This window comes from Platalea leucorodia (genome assembly GCF_965183815.1).
Source record: "Platalea leucorodia genome assembly, chromosome: 6".
Taxonomy (NCBI): Eukaryota; Metazoa; Chordata; class Aves; order Pelecaniformes; family Threskiornithidae; genus Platalea; species Platalea leucorodia.
The window spans coordinates 41608831-41623525 of NC_138828.1; the positions used below are offsets into that span (position 1 = coordinate 41608831).

The 14695-nt window shown below is 34.6% G+C and overlaps 1 protein-coding gene across 3 annotated transcripts in view; it reads right to left on the bottom strand.

Moving 5' to 3' along the window:
* FSTL5 (follistatin like 5) overlaps positions 1 to 14695 on the bottom strand; it is a 362482-nt gene that overhangs the window by 126855 nt on the left and 220932 nt on the right. For all 3 annotated transcript variants that reach the window (XM_082314957.1, XM_082314955.1, XM_082314956.1), the window contains one exon: positions 14571 to 14691. In XM_082314957.1, coding sequence (XP_082171083.1) covers positions 14571 to 14691 — 121 coding nt within the window. The remainder of the gene's footprint in view (positions 1 to 14570; positions 14692 to 14695) is intronic.

The following is a 14695-nucleotide window of genomic DNA, read 5'->3' on the forward strand; positions in this document are numbered from 1 at the left end:
GAGAATTTTTGAAGAACAACTAATCAGGTAGTTTAGGTAGCAAACATAAAGGCTGATTTACTTAAAAGACCTTACTTACAATACTGGCATGCCAAATTCAATATATTTAATTCAGTATTCAAAGTACTGCATGAAGGAAAAAAAAAGTGCACAACCTTGTTTACATAGTGATGGGCTCGGAACTAGTTATTATTGCTTAGGTATGACACCTTGAGAGTATAATTTGTAGTTTTATGAAAACATCTACTCAGTCCTGACAATAGGACAATAAAAGGAATTATTAGGCAAAGACTAGTACCCAAACAGAAAAACATTACTACGCCACTGTATAAATCCATGTTGCATAAGCAACTTTACTAGTTTGCTTTTTGTCCTTCCCTCTGTCAAAAAAACTTGCAGTGAAACTTGAAAAAGAACAGAGAAACACAACAAGAATGACCAAAGATGTGGGAGGCTTTCCATACAAGCAGCTGTTCAATGACAGATTTTTCAGAATGGAAAAGAGATGACTACAAAGATATGTCAGGAGCTTAAAAAAAAAAAAAAAAAAAAGTGTCTTGGAGGCTAGGAATACAGAACAATTGTTCATGCTTTCTTACCATACAAGAACTAAATAAACTAAACAGAAGGTGTGCAAAATGAAGAAAAAAAAGATACTTATTCTATCCAGAAGTCATTAAATTGAGAAAGTCTCTGAAACAGAATGTTATAGAAGCTTATTTCACGTGGGTCCAAAAAGCAATCAAATTTATGAGTGAGGCATCCATCAAGAGGTATTAAAGACAAGCAGTCTCCCAGAAAAAAATCACTAGAGAAGAGAAAGTATATTAGAGGATTCTTACATGCTTTTTCTTCTTTTGTTATCTTCCCTAGGCACTCTTAGAGCAAAGACACTGGACTAGATGTATCTTTGTTCTAACCCAGAGAAGTTGTTAATACGTATATGTTGTTACTCAAAGTAGACATTAACTCAGCACTTCGTAAGTACAAACAAAACATTAATCTTTGTTTAGCATCAACTATTTCTTAAATAGAGTGTTCAGCAAGTTTTAAAACACTATAACTATTCCCTCCAACAAATACATCTCTACCATATGTCTAGGTTGGGAAGAATTATAATCGCAATGCAAAACAAATTTTTAAAAAAATGACACTTTCTCCAATAATTTATTCATGGCAGAGTGACAACCAGATGAATTGTTTGGATCCCTTCCATCTTAGGCAATCAGTTTCCCAATTCTTATACTAAATAACTACATAGAGAAGGCTTATGTGGTTTTCCCCTCCTCTAGGTTTTCACTGTTTTGCATCTTTTTTAAACATGTTCTGACACAATATTGCACTACATATACCTCTGCTTCATAGCCTTTGCATGGCACCTTCTTTTATACTATGGCCAAAATGCATTTCCGTATAAATCACTTGCTAACCTACTTAACATAAGATTTGATACTCTGAGAGCTTGATCTGTTTAGAAAACTGGCTTGAGAATCTATCGACAATTTCATTCTGTGTACAACACAACCACAGGGATATTTTGTTAGTCTGTCTCCTTACTTCCTTTGGTAGAAAATGTTCAGTTTTTTGTTGGGGGCTGGGGGGGAAGAGTGGGGTTCTGTGAGGGTGTTTTTTAAATTCAAAAGCATCTAAAATACATTTGGATAATTGCACACATGTTTTTAGGCCATATATAAAACATATAATAGTCATCCAACTAAATAAGGGCTTCAGTGATCAGAGGGAGTGGAGTTAGCATGATATACAATTTCATCAAATATATGCAACCCACACATAGATAAATGTTCCCGCTGAATTCAGCTTGCATGTATCTCTCTAAGGAATACATAAATTATTATTACATGCAATTATGAGAGGTTTGTTTCTGAGCAGTTAGAAAGCCAGGAGTGATGAGGAGCAAGAAGTATCACAGTTTAGAATACCATTATCTGAGACCATGAAAATAGCCTGGACAGACTGGGGCATTCGATATTCTTTCTGCCCTAACCATACAGTTGTCAATATTTACATGGAGTTGCAGCAGCTTAAATTCTGGGGTGCCACATTCCTTAGCTCTATACACACCCCAATACTTTTGGCAGTGACAGCATATGGGAAGCTACTTACAAACATGTAAGAGATCTGTGGTATATTAACCAGGCAAATGCTTGATGACAAGAGAGCAAGACATACTGAAAGAAAATTAAAAAACACAACCAACCAAACAAAAAAAAAAACCAAAACAAAACTGACCTTTTCATGCATATCTTCAAATATACCAAATAGTTATATCACTACAGGATTAAATTGATCCTACTTTCCACAACTTCAAATAACAACATGTAAATTACATTTTCCTTCATTCAGTATATGACTTCAGAAAATGAAGTTATCAGCTAGTCAGACATAACAATTTGTCATGATGGAATCCTTTTATCTAAGCATCTTGTGAATGCACTAAAATGACTGGCATTATCTAATATGTGTACTAGCAACTGTTACAAAGTAGACTAATAAGATTATTAGATGTGTTAGAGAACAATATTCTACCTTTAAAAAAACTCCATATATTTTTCTTAAAGTGAATGTTTTTTTCAAATGTTTTTTAGATTACTCCCCCCCCCCCCAAAAAAAAGTTACATCTAAAAGAGACCTTCTAAGGCTTTTTTTTTTAATTAAGTATTCCCACTGGCTATTTGATAAATCTAGTAATTTTCATAAAACAAAACCAAATTGATAGATAATTGGTGTGTCTCATTAAGGGCTGGTAGTATTTTTTTTATCTTTCTGAAGTTAGAAATCAACTTTTCATTGTATTACACTTTTTTTAAAAAAAAGTAGGTTGAAAACAGAAAAAATGCATTTGTCATACTTAACTAATATTGCAATTATCCTACCCTCTTCGAACTTTGTAGCTTTAGATTAGAATGAGCTGAGCATTGAAAACTTGCTAGAGAGATGATTTTGATTTAGAAGCAGGCCTTTTCTCCCTGTAGTTCAAAGTAGTTCAGCAGACACAAGTTAGCAGGATAGATATGCATATCTGCTTTCCGAAAGGATGCATCATGAAGCCCCTTGCAAATCACTGCCTTTTTCATTTTTCTCCCTTACCACATTTTGTGAACGAACTACAAAAAGGTTGTCAAATACAGGGTAAAGCAGCTCAGAAATCCCATGGCTGCCCTGAATTTCTCCGTCTTATTCCATGGCATCCTTCAGCATATGGGTCAAGAACACTTATATGAGCACAACTTTTGCACTTAATTAATCCTTGTTGACTTGGGAATGAGGAGGGAAAGACAAAACCAAGACCTGAAAACATCAACTAAGAGGAAACTCAACAGAAATTATTTTAAGTTAAAAAACTAACTAAATAAAACTGAGGCAGAATATATGATAAATAGAAGATAGAGAGGAAAATGGTCCATCTCTCTGAACACAGTGAAAGCATATTACCACCTATGAAGATCCCTGCAATTACTACAAGTTTGAGTCTCCTTGTAATAAATGCAGTCATAATAGGAAAAGTATAACAGCTGATAAGTTGGATGCTCTCCTCTGGCCTATTACATGGCTACTTGTGCTATTTTTCCCTCGTGAAGTTTGAAATGGAAAAGAAAAATACGCCTGAGGGAGTCACGAAGCAAGGAACTCTTCCAATGCTTTCCAATACTTCCACTCTTTTCCCTGGTTAGGGCCCTGCAGGAACTTTAGAGCCCAGTAGTGTGAACTGGCCAGAAAGTCCTCTCAAAATTGACATAAAGAGGGCATTTTCAAATAGGAATTCAAAGTCTTAAGTGGTGCCTTAAAAAGCACCCATCAGATTAAGCTATATACCTACACACTTTTATCTAAGTATACATCTGTTATTCATACACTTTTCTATGTGTACGGCACACAACTTTAAAATAAACTATTCTCCTTTTATAAAATAGAAAAAAAAAAAAGGTAGGAAACTTCAAATGGTTATCAAAGCATTTAATTTAGGATGCCAAGATAAAGCACTTCATTTATTTTTATTTAAAATGTAATGTTGACAATTTTCATATTGAAAATTAACTTATCCACATTTTCTTTGAAGTTTTCTATAAAATATTTAGATCCAAATATTTCATTCACTGTTTATTTCAGTTGGCCAAAAATAGTGTCTTATTGCCAATAGCATATATGGATGCACTAGGATAGTTGTAAACTGCAAAAACACACAACATACCAAAACACACTATGGAAGCACAATATTAAAGAGAAAAAAAAAAAACAAAAAAAACAAAAAAACAAACTCAAAAGCTATGGAGGAATACTATAGTAAAACTTGAAATTGTGCTATTTTGTTTTGGAAATGAAGTTAGTAATGACATTTCCTGCTTCAGAAGAAGACTTTGCCAGAACTTAATTCACCATGAACAATGAAGCAAACTAAAAGGGTTTCTTCTCCAATATCTTTATTTGCAATGGAGACATTTTTGAGCTAATTTTTCCTTACTGTATGTAATGGATATTTGAGGGCATTCAGTCAAAAAACTTTCCTAATATACTGTAATATACTTTTCTATGACATTAATGTCTATAGAAAAGCTCACAAGCTTTGCAAAATTTTAATTATTTTTTTTATTAACCCCATTTATAGCATTTCCAAAGTACTTTCATACAATCTAGGTGCAAAACTGTGTCTTCAGATTCTCTTTTTAGAGTGTAAATGTCAGATATGCTTAAGAAATCCAGGTATCTCAGGAATTACTAAAAGCCTTTTACAATCATCTTCTGACTGTAATAATTTTTCTATTTTTATTTACCCAGATGTGAGAACAAAACCAAAGCAAGCAAACAGAGTAGGTGAGTTATCAAAAAAAACTCCAAACCAAAAACCTGGCAGCCTTCTTTTGGGAAAGCTTGTTCCTTTGGACTGCATAGTAGCCTGAGAGGTATGAAGATGTTCTAAATTTTTAAATAAAAAGTACCTGGTAACACTTTTCTAAAGTGAACATTAGTGCTTGATATTTAAGAATGACCAGTAAACTCGACCTTCTATGGAGCATAAAGTAACACAAAGCAACTCAAAACATCTTCCAAAGAAATAAAGTGATGCTTGGAGAGAAAAGGCATCTTATTCGTTCAGTCTTCATCTGAAATACTTAAATTATCTTAGTGATCAAAACCGCTCCCCTTTGGATGACTAGGGGCAATGAATTAGAACGACCTTTTCGTTCCTTTTTTTTCTATTTCTTAAGAACAACCGACAAATGACCACTGAGTTACAGCAAAGTTCCCCCAGATTTCAAGTTAGCAGGGCTTCTGATAATTTTATTATTTAAATTTAATGCTGAACTAATAAACCATTTACTTCAACATGCAGTAATGATCTCCTTTTATCAAATGGATTTTAAATTGGTGCATTCAGCTGTATGTAAAATAAAACAACTACCTAGGCACATAAGAAAATACCTGAGACGCAGTTTTGAACATTTCGCCCACGTCTTAAATTCAGACTAATACGCTCTGTTTTTTGTAAGAGGAAAAGGATTTTTCTGTGATGTTTCCTAAAGAAGTCAAATACTAAATATGGTTTCAGTCCTTTTTAAAGGAAAAGTAACTTGTATTGAGATTTAATATAATGATAATATTGAAAATTATTTTGGAGATTATGCTTAAATGAATATTTATTGTTGCCTAACAGTGTTTATAGCCAGTTACTCTGGAAGTTGAAATTTGTGACCAATTTTAACTATGAAATCCAGATAAAGAGGTAAAGCCATGGATGCAAAGGAAACAAGTAATGCAATGGTTATCGAGGCTTTCTTACTAAATAATATTTTATGATCCTATTAATATTCATTATAGTTCCAGAAGAGTAATTCTGCCTTGAAGCAGAGATACTTAATGTTCTTGCTTGTGGATTAGCTAGTCATTGTCTCCTTTAATGCACAGTCATTACTTCTCATGTTCTGATAGTATTTTCTTTCTCCCCCCACCCACCCCCCCACAGAGAAAGAGTGCTTCCTTTAAAATTGTTAATAAAGGAAACCATGATTATAAATTGTTATCTTAAATTTGCCTTGAAATATTCCTTACAATATCTAGATAAAGGTGTTTGTGGATGTTGGAACATCAGTCATAGCCTAATCTTACAGGTACACTGCTTTGTGAAGATTAAAATATCCTCAGAATTAGCAACATAAAATAGTTGCAACAATACGGTAAACTCACCACAGATAATTGATTCTCGAGAAACAACTAATCGATCAATTACTGGGGACTTTGCTAACCATAACCAGACATGTATAATTGCTCGGTGTTTATTTTTACCTCAATGTTCCGTGTCATTCTCCATAGTATTGACATAAGCTCGCCGAAAGGCATATAAGACTTCATTCTCAGGCATTTTGAGCCAATAACAAATATTATGCAAGTCAATCTCTACCAATCCTCTTGTCTGAAACAATGATACTATAACTAAGGTGTTTGGTTCCAATCTTCATCCTCTGCAATCCTGTATTTCACAGTGCTATCTCTAGCAACCTACATCACTGAACCGAGCAAAAACTCCCACGTAAATGCACTGATGGGATTAGACTTCAGCAGAACTCAATGTTCATAAACAAAATCTCCTAATTTCCTCATTATTTCCTAATAGCCAAAGACCTTGTGAAGTATTTATTTCATCTACTCATGCAAACCTAACGTGGCCTTAAATTTGTTACTTGATTCCCCCAACCATGAAGAAAACACCTTTGGCAGCTGGCCTTAGCAAAAGGTCAAAGTCTAAATTTACAGAACTGCAAGTCATTTATTTATTTATATATCACAATACAATCATGTTTTATTAGTACTCCATTTCTAGATATCTGGCCATAGGAAATAGCAGCTTATTCACACTTAAATGTGATTGGTTCATTTTGACACTTTTTAGCCAGTTCTTAAATTACCCAAGTCAGCGCAAACGTTCTATGGCCTAGGAGAGACAGTAGCAGGGCTACTTAAAATATCATACTTCATCAGAGCTTCATAATAAGCATGTACAATATCTGATCTTGCAGTACCTTGATAAAATCTTTCATTTTGTGTTTATCCAGAAGGAAGGCAAAAATCAGGCAAAATTTTAAAAGAATAAAAAACTTCAGCTGCGTGATACTATTTAAGTATTCTCAAATGTTTTGAATGTATGCTATAAAGAACGTACATTAAAATCAGTTATCTCCTACATTGATCCAGATCTGAACAGGCAAAATACACCAACAACTTAACATTTCTCAGAGGACTTCCACATTGTCAAACAGCAACACTTAAGATTATTTTTTTTTAAAAAGGGACCTTTTTACTCAGAGACCTTTTTTAAATTAAAAAAAAATTTAAATGTTTCTAAAAAAAAAACCCCAAAACCACCAACAACAAAAAAACCCAAACCCCACAAAAAACTCACACAGTCTTACTAGGGAAGCACCAAATAATGACATTTAACATCATTTGGAAATCACTTGGCATCAAAATGACTTGACTTAGTGGCATGTGACAAGTTTCAGGCACACTACTTCAGCCCATGAAACAATATTTAATACCTTAAATATTTACTTGTTTGAAATTATCAGTTTAAAATTCTGCCCACTCAACAGAAGAGGTTGTATTCTTTTCCAGCTGTGAATCTCTAGATTGAAAATACATGTAGCGCTGGTAGGAATTTGAAAGATAGATTAGGTTGAGCAGAAAAATATTACCACTAAGTCCAATAGCTCCTACTCAGTATGATGTTAACTGCTATTTTCAGAGGTTAGTGCTGAAATATAATACCCTCTGGAACAATCTAATACACACTAGTTGTTGCTGAAAAGGAATTAATGGTAGCAGGAGACAGAATAATACCTCTTCCTCCCTCAGAAAATCTTTCCTCTACTATTTGTTAACCTGTTTTACTATTGAAGACTCATCATCATTATAAAGCTCTGACTCAGGTTCCACATTAAATACAATATTTGGGACCTCATACTGAAGTAATTGGAAATATAAATTCAATAAGTATTTTTTGAGTTAGGCTTTGTGGCTTTCAAGATAACTTATAGAAGCCAATGGGAAGTCTCATTTATTTCAATGAATAACTCTGTACAGATTTTATACTTGGATTTTTTTGTTGTTGTTAAATTCTGGTCTATTTTGCTTTGGAAATAAAGATACGCATTTCAAAAAAACAATTTCTGAATACGTGCCTGTAATAATTGTATTTGACAAATTAAAATAGAAGTAAAGCTATCATAATGAAAGCAGTGATGCTTTACAATCATTTTTGAGGACTGAGAGAATCTAATAACTAAGCATATGCTATCATAATGAGCCCTGTTTTTATGGTGACTTCTTGCTGCTTGTCTTTCCACGATTCAAGAGACAACAAAGCACTGAGTCTGACAATCATATTAGGCACTGGCTTCACACTTCCTCTTAAAAGCTAGGCCCGAAGACAAGTTCTGTAATTTCAGTCCAGACCAACTTCTGTCATAGCTGCTGTTACTGTATGTTTATATATCACTTCATACAAATACCTCAGCAATAAGGAGTGCTTGAAAGCTTAATCTGGTATCTGTGACCTGAACGGCATTTCAAAACTGGAGGTACTTTTAAATACATAAAGCAATAGCATGTACGGTAACAACATACACGATCCTGAATAACAGCTGCACGACACATTAGATATCGTAACAGTCTTGAATGGTACCTGAAAGCACAAGTAGTTCCAGTGAAACTATAAAGCATCACTAATAGAAGAAGGGACTATAAAATTAGGTCATATTTGGTTTGGCTAGCTAATTCTTTCAGATAATTTCTTGTACATCTAGTGGTAATTTTTACACTCAAGTCCTCAGTGTGAGGGCCTTCCATAGACCCTTTTTTGAGCATACGATAACATCAAAAATAGTTCTACTCTAACAATAGAAAACAATTCTGAAAGATATTGCTATTTTTTTTTCTTCATTTTAAGCAGGATGTCAATTGTTACATAGAGCATTTAGTTCTATTATTTACAGTAAACTTGTTATTTGTATTCATTGTATTCAATCAGTTCTATTCATAAATGTTTAGATTAGTGTCATTCTTCCTACTGCAATCACAAAGGGAAGGGCCTACATATACATCTGCAAATGCTGAGTGATCAAACAGAATAATTTATGACTATTTACTTGCTTGTGGTATGCCTTGAGGTTTTGCAGCCCACTGTGAAGGTCACCTGAAGTACCTGCTTTGAAATTTCATTTTAGATGGTACTTTAAAGGAAGAAAACATATAAGATTATTTATTTTAGAAAAGAGCACTAGAAGACAAACAGAGACAGCATTTACAGCAAACACAGAATTATCTTGATACCATAGGAGGCATTATGCAAAGAAAGGAAATCCTTGAAAAATAAAGGAGGCCCACTGGTTGAGTTTTAGTTTAAAGAAGATAAAACTTTCAAGAATCTGTATTCCTCCCTTCTAGCTTTTGTTTGGCTCCATCATCTTAGGCTTTCAGCCACCCTTTCAGAAAAAGTTAAATATATTTTTCCCTGCCTTAAAAAAAACATTTGCTGATAGAAAATCCCTTAGCTTGGGGCTGGCTGGGGAAGGAAAACAAAACAGCAAAACAAAATGCTAAGATGGAGCTGGATCACTTTTGAGACAGAATTTTACATGATGTGGCCAAAGCAGTAGAGGACCGAACCAGCTGATTCCATCAGTCCCAAGCTCCCAAAACCTAGCTAGATCTAAATTTCTGTTTTATCTTCTTATATTAATGGAAATAATTTTTCAGGCTACTCTCCGCATACACTATTGATCTAGTTAAACTGTTATGGCATCTATTAGACAGGTATCTAGTAGATAGATGCTACAGCACCAAAAAAAACCTCCTCACAGTATGAGTGAAAACAGCCAATACCCAGAAAACCACATCAGGCTTGCCAGTCTGTAAAACTCTACAGAAGCCAGTAAGCATCTTCATCTGCTTGTAACGTTTTGTGAACCTGGATTTGGCACAAACCTCCAAGGCAGAGAGCACCCTCTCAAGCATTTTGTTCCTTTGTTACTGCCTCAGCACCTGACCTTCGGAAAAGGGAAAGGGATTTTTCTTCCACTGCATCCAGTTATTCACATTTGGTTGTTCTGTTTATTTTGAACTCATTTTGTCAGATAAAATGAGACTCTCAAAAGTAACTCACAGAATACAAGCAAGCATGTATATATATATATATGTATAGATATATATTTATGTGCATGTTAATACCTTTAAAACAGGCAGTGATTAATCTTTGCCCTTAAGGTGGTTAATTTTCTACCACTAGAGGAAAAAACAGAATTGCAGTTATCTGTGGGGAACTATTCATAAAGCAGTACAATCTACACTCATGTTTGATTCTGAATTTACAATCTTTAGATGACAGTCAAATTTCTTATTAAGTATGCCAATGAAAAAAATTCCTACCTGCAAATGCTAATGAAACAGTACTGATAATTAATCCCACAGAACTGCATTCGGATTTAAATAAAATGTAGTTGCTTAATCCTTTAAAAAGAAACCACTTTAAGGGAGTAGGTTGTTCAACAGCATAGTGAAAATGGCTTTTAATCCTATCCAACTGTGTTCAAAATCTTGTCCAAGTGTTTTTAAATGCCATTTGAAATCACAGCTAGAAATGTGCATGCGAGTTGTATGCTTGATTATTATTATCCTCTTTTTAGGCTCAGGCTGATGACACAAATGTCCCTAATGCCTTCTGCCCTAATGATCCTGTGCTGAGTAGAGGATGTTGATGATCAATTACATTTAGAAAATGAGAGCTGTTTAATCTTCACCAAAATCAAATATGTCTTAAAAGTATATTTAGTTATCTATAGTACATTTTATATTTTAGCAGCTTTAGGTACAAACTGGCTTCAAAAGTACCCTTGGGGAATTGCCACATATAAAAACTGTGGTGCTGTGACCCCTATCACCCCTCCCCTACCTCCACCACCTAGTCCTAGCATTTCTGTGCTCATATGACTGTCTTAACAAACAAGGCATTAGAACTGCATCCCTTCTACGCCCTTCCTTCCACTCCCTCTCCATACTTAAAAAAACAAGTCATTAGAATTACAGAACTAAAGGAGAAAAAAAAAAAAAAAAAAAAAACCTTTGAATTCTGTGCAGCAGTTTTGAATAGGATCAATTTCTCCAGCATTGCAAAGCCAAATTTTCTCTACTGCCATTCTGAGTGACTAAATGTCAGTAACTTTTGTTCCAGCAGTTGGGCAGACAAACTTTAATGAGGAGAGTTGAACAGTTCTCAAATCCACCACTCCACCCCTATTAAGGATAGAGGCAAATTCACTGCAAGTAGCAGGTATTCAATTGACATTAGGTTCTAAAAGTAGATGAAAAAGGTGGAGATAAAAGAATGAAAAACCATTGACAAACACACTGTCAAGCTCAATGGACAGGAGAACTCTGCGAGGGGTCAAAAATTCTACAAGCATCTTTTATTTAACAGTTATGTTTTTTAAATGTCTTTAAATAACAAGACCATAATATTTTAGAAGATGATCCCCTGCAAATACTGTTACTCGGTTATAATCTTTCACTTACATAGTTATGAAAAGTATTTTTTAAAAAATCCTTCCTATTTTGGTTTCGATTTGTTCTACACATTTGAAAGTGTCCAAGCTGATGAAAAATAATCTTTTCCATACTGTACAAAAAGATAATTTCAAAATTGTAATATATAATTACAATATAACATAATTATAACTTTGGAATGCAAAACTGAAATTATTAAATACAGAAAGAAAATTCTGCAAAAAAAATCAGTTTTATTTCTGTTTGGAATAAATATTTTCAACATTCCTATTTTACTTTATCGAAGAAAATTAAAATATTTAATTCTATCGTAGGTTGATGCTTAAATGAGGAGATACTTGTGTGTGGAACGGTGTGTGGAAGATGTGAGATGAGTGTTTCTTGCGTATATTTCCTTACATGGATCTGGTTCCCTGTCTATATTAATTCCCTGTATCTTGGTAAAACCTGACTTGCCATTACTAGTAACAGGCCACAGGCTTTGCTTTAAGCAAACAACAGAGGCCTCTGGACTGGGGCTGTCACATTCACGTTGCCTGGCGTTGACTTGGCTTGTGTGGAGAGCTTGATTTCAGCGTGGGATCAGCTTGTTTAGCCATAGGAGCAGCAGCCGAATGACCAGGTGGCTAGCATTTAATTTGTTTTGGTTTTGCTTAGCTTAGTATACTTTTATAGCATTATGTAATTTTTGTTAATGCTATTGATGTAGGTCAGAATGACTGAATTCAAACTCTCTCGAGATCAAATTCAATGGAACTAGAGTTAATCCTCAAATTTATTTCAAGAGTATTTGTTCCGCCTTAATTACAGAGACCACTGGTGTATCACATTCCTTTGGCCTGTTGGGCACACAATGTACAATGAACTAGTACCTTTTTTTTTAGGTTTCATTTTTAAACAATGTAATGAATATGTAGACAGTTTGTTAAAAAAACACCACATAGAAGAATGAATCTTGCTCTAGAAATCATCTTCCAAGACACCCTTATAGTTTTAAATAGGGTCTTTTCCACTACTGTATTACAACAAAGAAAGCTAAATAATTCCTAACTTTATGTAATCCAATGTTTCCATTATTGTTCATATTAAGGCAACACTTAACATACCGTATGGAAATGATCTTCATTATTTAAAAGTCCATTAAAAATATACAACAAAAAGCTATCCTTATGTCTGGAGTTTTACAACTATGCAAAACAGTCCCTCAGAGGCACATCAAAGTCTTATTTGGAAGAACAACGTTATGTCTCCATTAATACATGGTTTCAGTGTTTGCGAACAGCATGTTAATGCTTTAAACGTGTCTTTTATCTTCTTGGATTGCTACATATCCTACATGCTTCCATATATATTTCCGCATCTATGCACATAATCAAGATCTACCCGTACAACGTCTATCCATATAATTGTAGCTGTGCATGGGTATGTTTCTATAGATGCTATATAATTCTGTATGTTGTGGTAAGTCAGAGTTGTACCACAACTTTTAATAAAGAAATTAAGCTATTTCCTAGTGTTTTGCTGGTACAGATTAATTCATTTATCTCACTGCCACAAAGTCCTAACATCTCCCATTCTCTCCCTCTCCCCCCTTATATTTCGGCTGTACTCTCTTTTCACTTCTTTTGCTTGACTTATGGTCTGACCCTTCACTTATTCAATTCAGGTCACCCAAATGAGAGAAAATAAGCAGGATTGGGGGTGGGATGTGGAGGGTGAATATTTTTCTGCTGATTTAGAAAGTGACTCAGAGGAGAGACCGTGAGTGTCAGGACACTGCAAGAAAGGCAGTCAGATAATGTCAGGAAGCAGGATGAAGTTTTCTTTAGGTGCAGTAAGCCATTCGTTCAGCTAAGCAGTATCACAAAATCGCACTTTCTGAAAGACTTCCAGGGAGCTAAAAATAGAATTCAATAGCCAAAACCAGGAAACATTCAGGCAGTCTTTCTTGATGATTAATTTCATGTTCATTCTTATTGCTTTCCATGCAATCATTTTTTTCCCTAATATCCATTCATTACTTTTTAGTTTTAAACTCTGTAAGTAGTTTTGGATCTTTTTTAATTTGACGTCATCTAAAGTGGCTGAGAGCTGTCAGTTGTCCAAAGACAAAGTACAAGAAGACTAAAGCAACAGACTGTAGTGACTCAAAATGAAGATCGGTTAATGGACTAGTCAATGCATAATCAAACTATAATTATAGAAAGAGCTGAGCACAAACTTGATCTGCTATGCCACCAGGTTGCTGAATGTGGAGCAACAGCTATTGAAACCAAAGTCAGACTTCAAGATTCAGTCTTAGATATGAGGTACAGAAGCGTTAAAATCATCAGTTCTGATCTGGATATAACAACATATATGGATGTATCTTATATTGGATGTACCATACCATATAAAAGCTCTTGACATCTTTCTTCTTTCTGCTACTCACTACAATGTTGACCCATACCCCGGTGGTTTGGTAAAGATGTTCGTATGTACTGTACCCATTTGTCCCCAGTCACCTTTGGCATTCAGAGAACAAATACCTGGCAAAACTACAACACAAATCTATCTCTCCCTCTGAGTGCTGTGAAGACAAAAAGCACCTAATAGAAGTGGTACATTTGTTGTGGGGCTTGTCAGAAATGGTCTTAGCAGCACTCATAAATACAGGGTGTGGGGAAGTGTTCTAGCTTTTCCGGTTTAATTAATTATGTCTTGACCACACTACTTCCCACTTGTGCGCAACACAGACTTATCAATGCATGTTGGCATTATGAAAGATTACCTATGAATTCTCCATTACCAAAATCCCTCAGAAGTCTGGACACTAATGGATCTCATTGATTTCTGCTACGAAGTTCTCTAGTATATCGTGACTGTTAAATTGTACTCATTGTTTAAGTACAGCATCAGGATGTATCAAGATTTAAAAATAAAAAGATACCATTTTAGAAAAACAAAGCAAGAGAGAGAAAAGAAAACTGAAAGAAGAATAGGCTAATCTTTGTACTTACGAAAAGCTCTATAGAATTCTTCCAGAGCTAGGTGCTTGTCACTATTATAATCATCATATTTCAGCAAATCGAACAGAGAGCAGTCAGACAGATCCTTGCCAAGCTCATCCCGTTTTATTACCTGA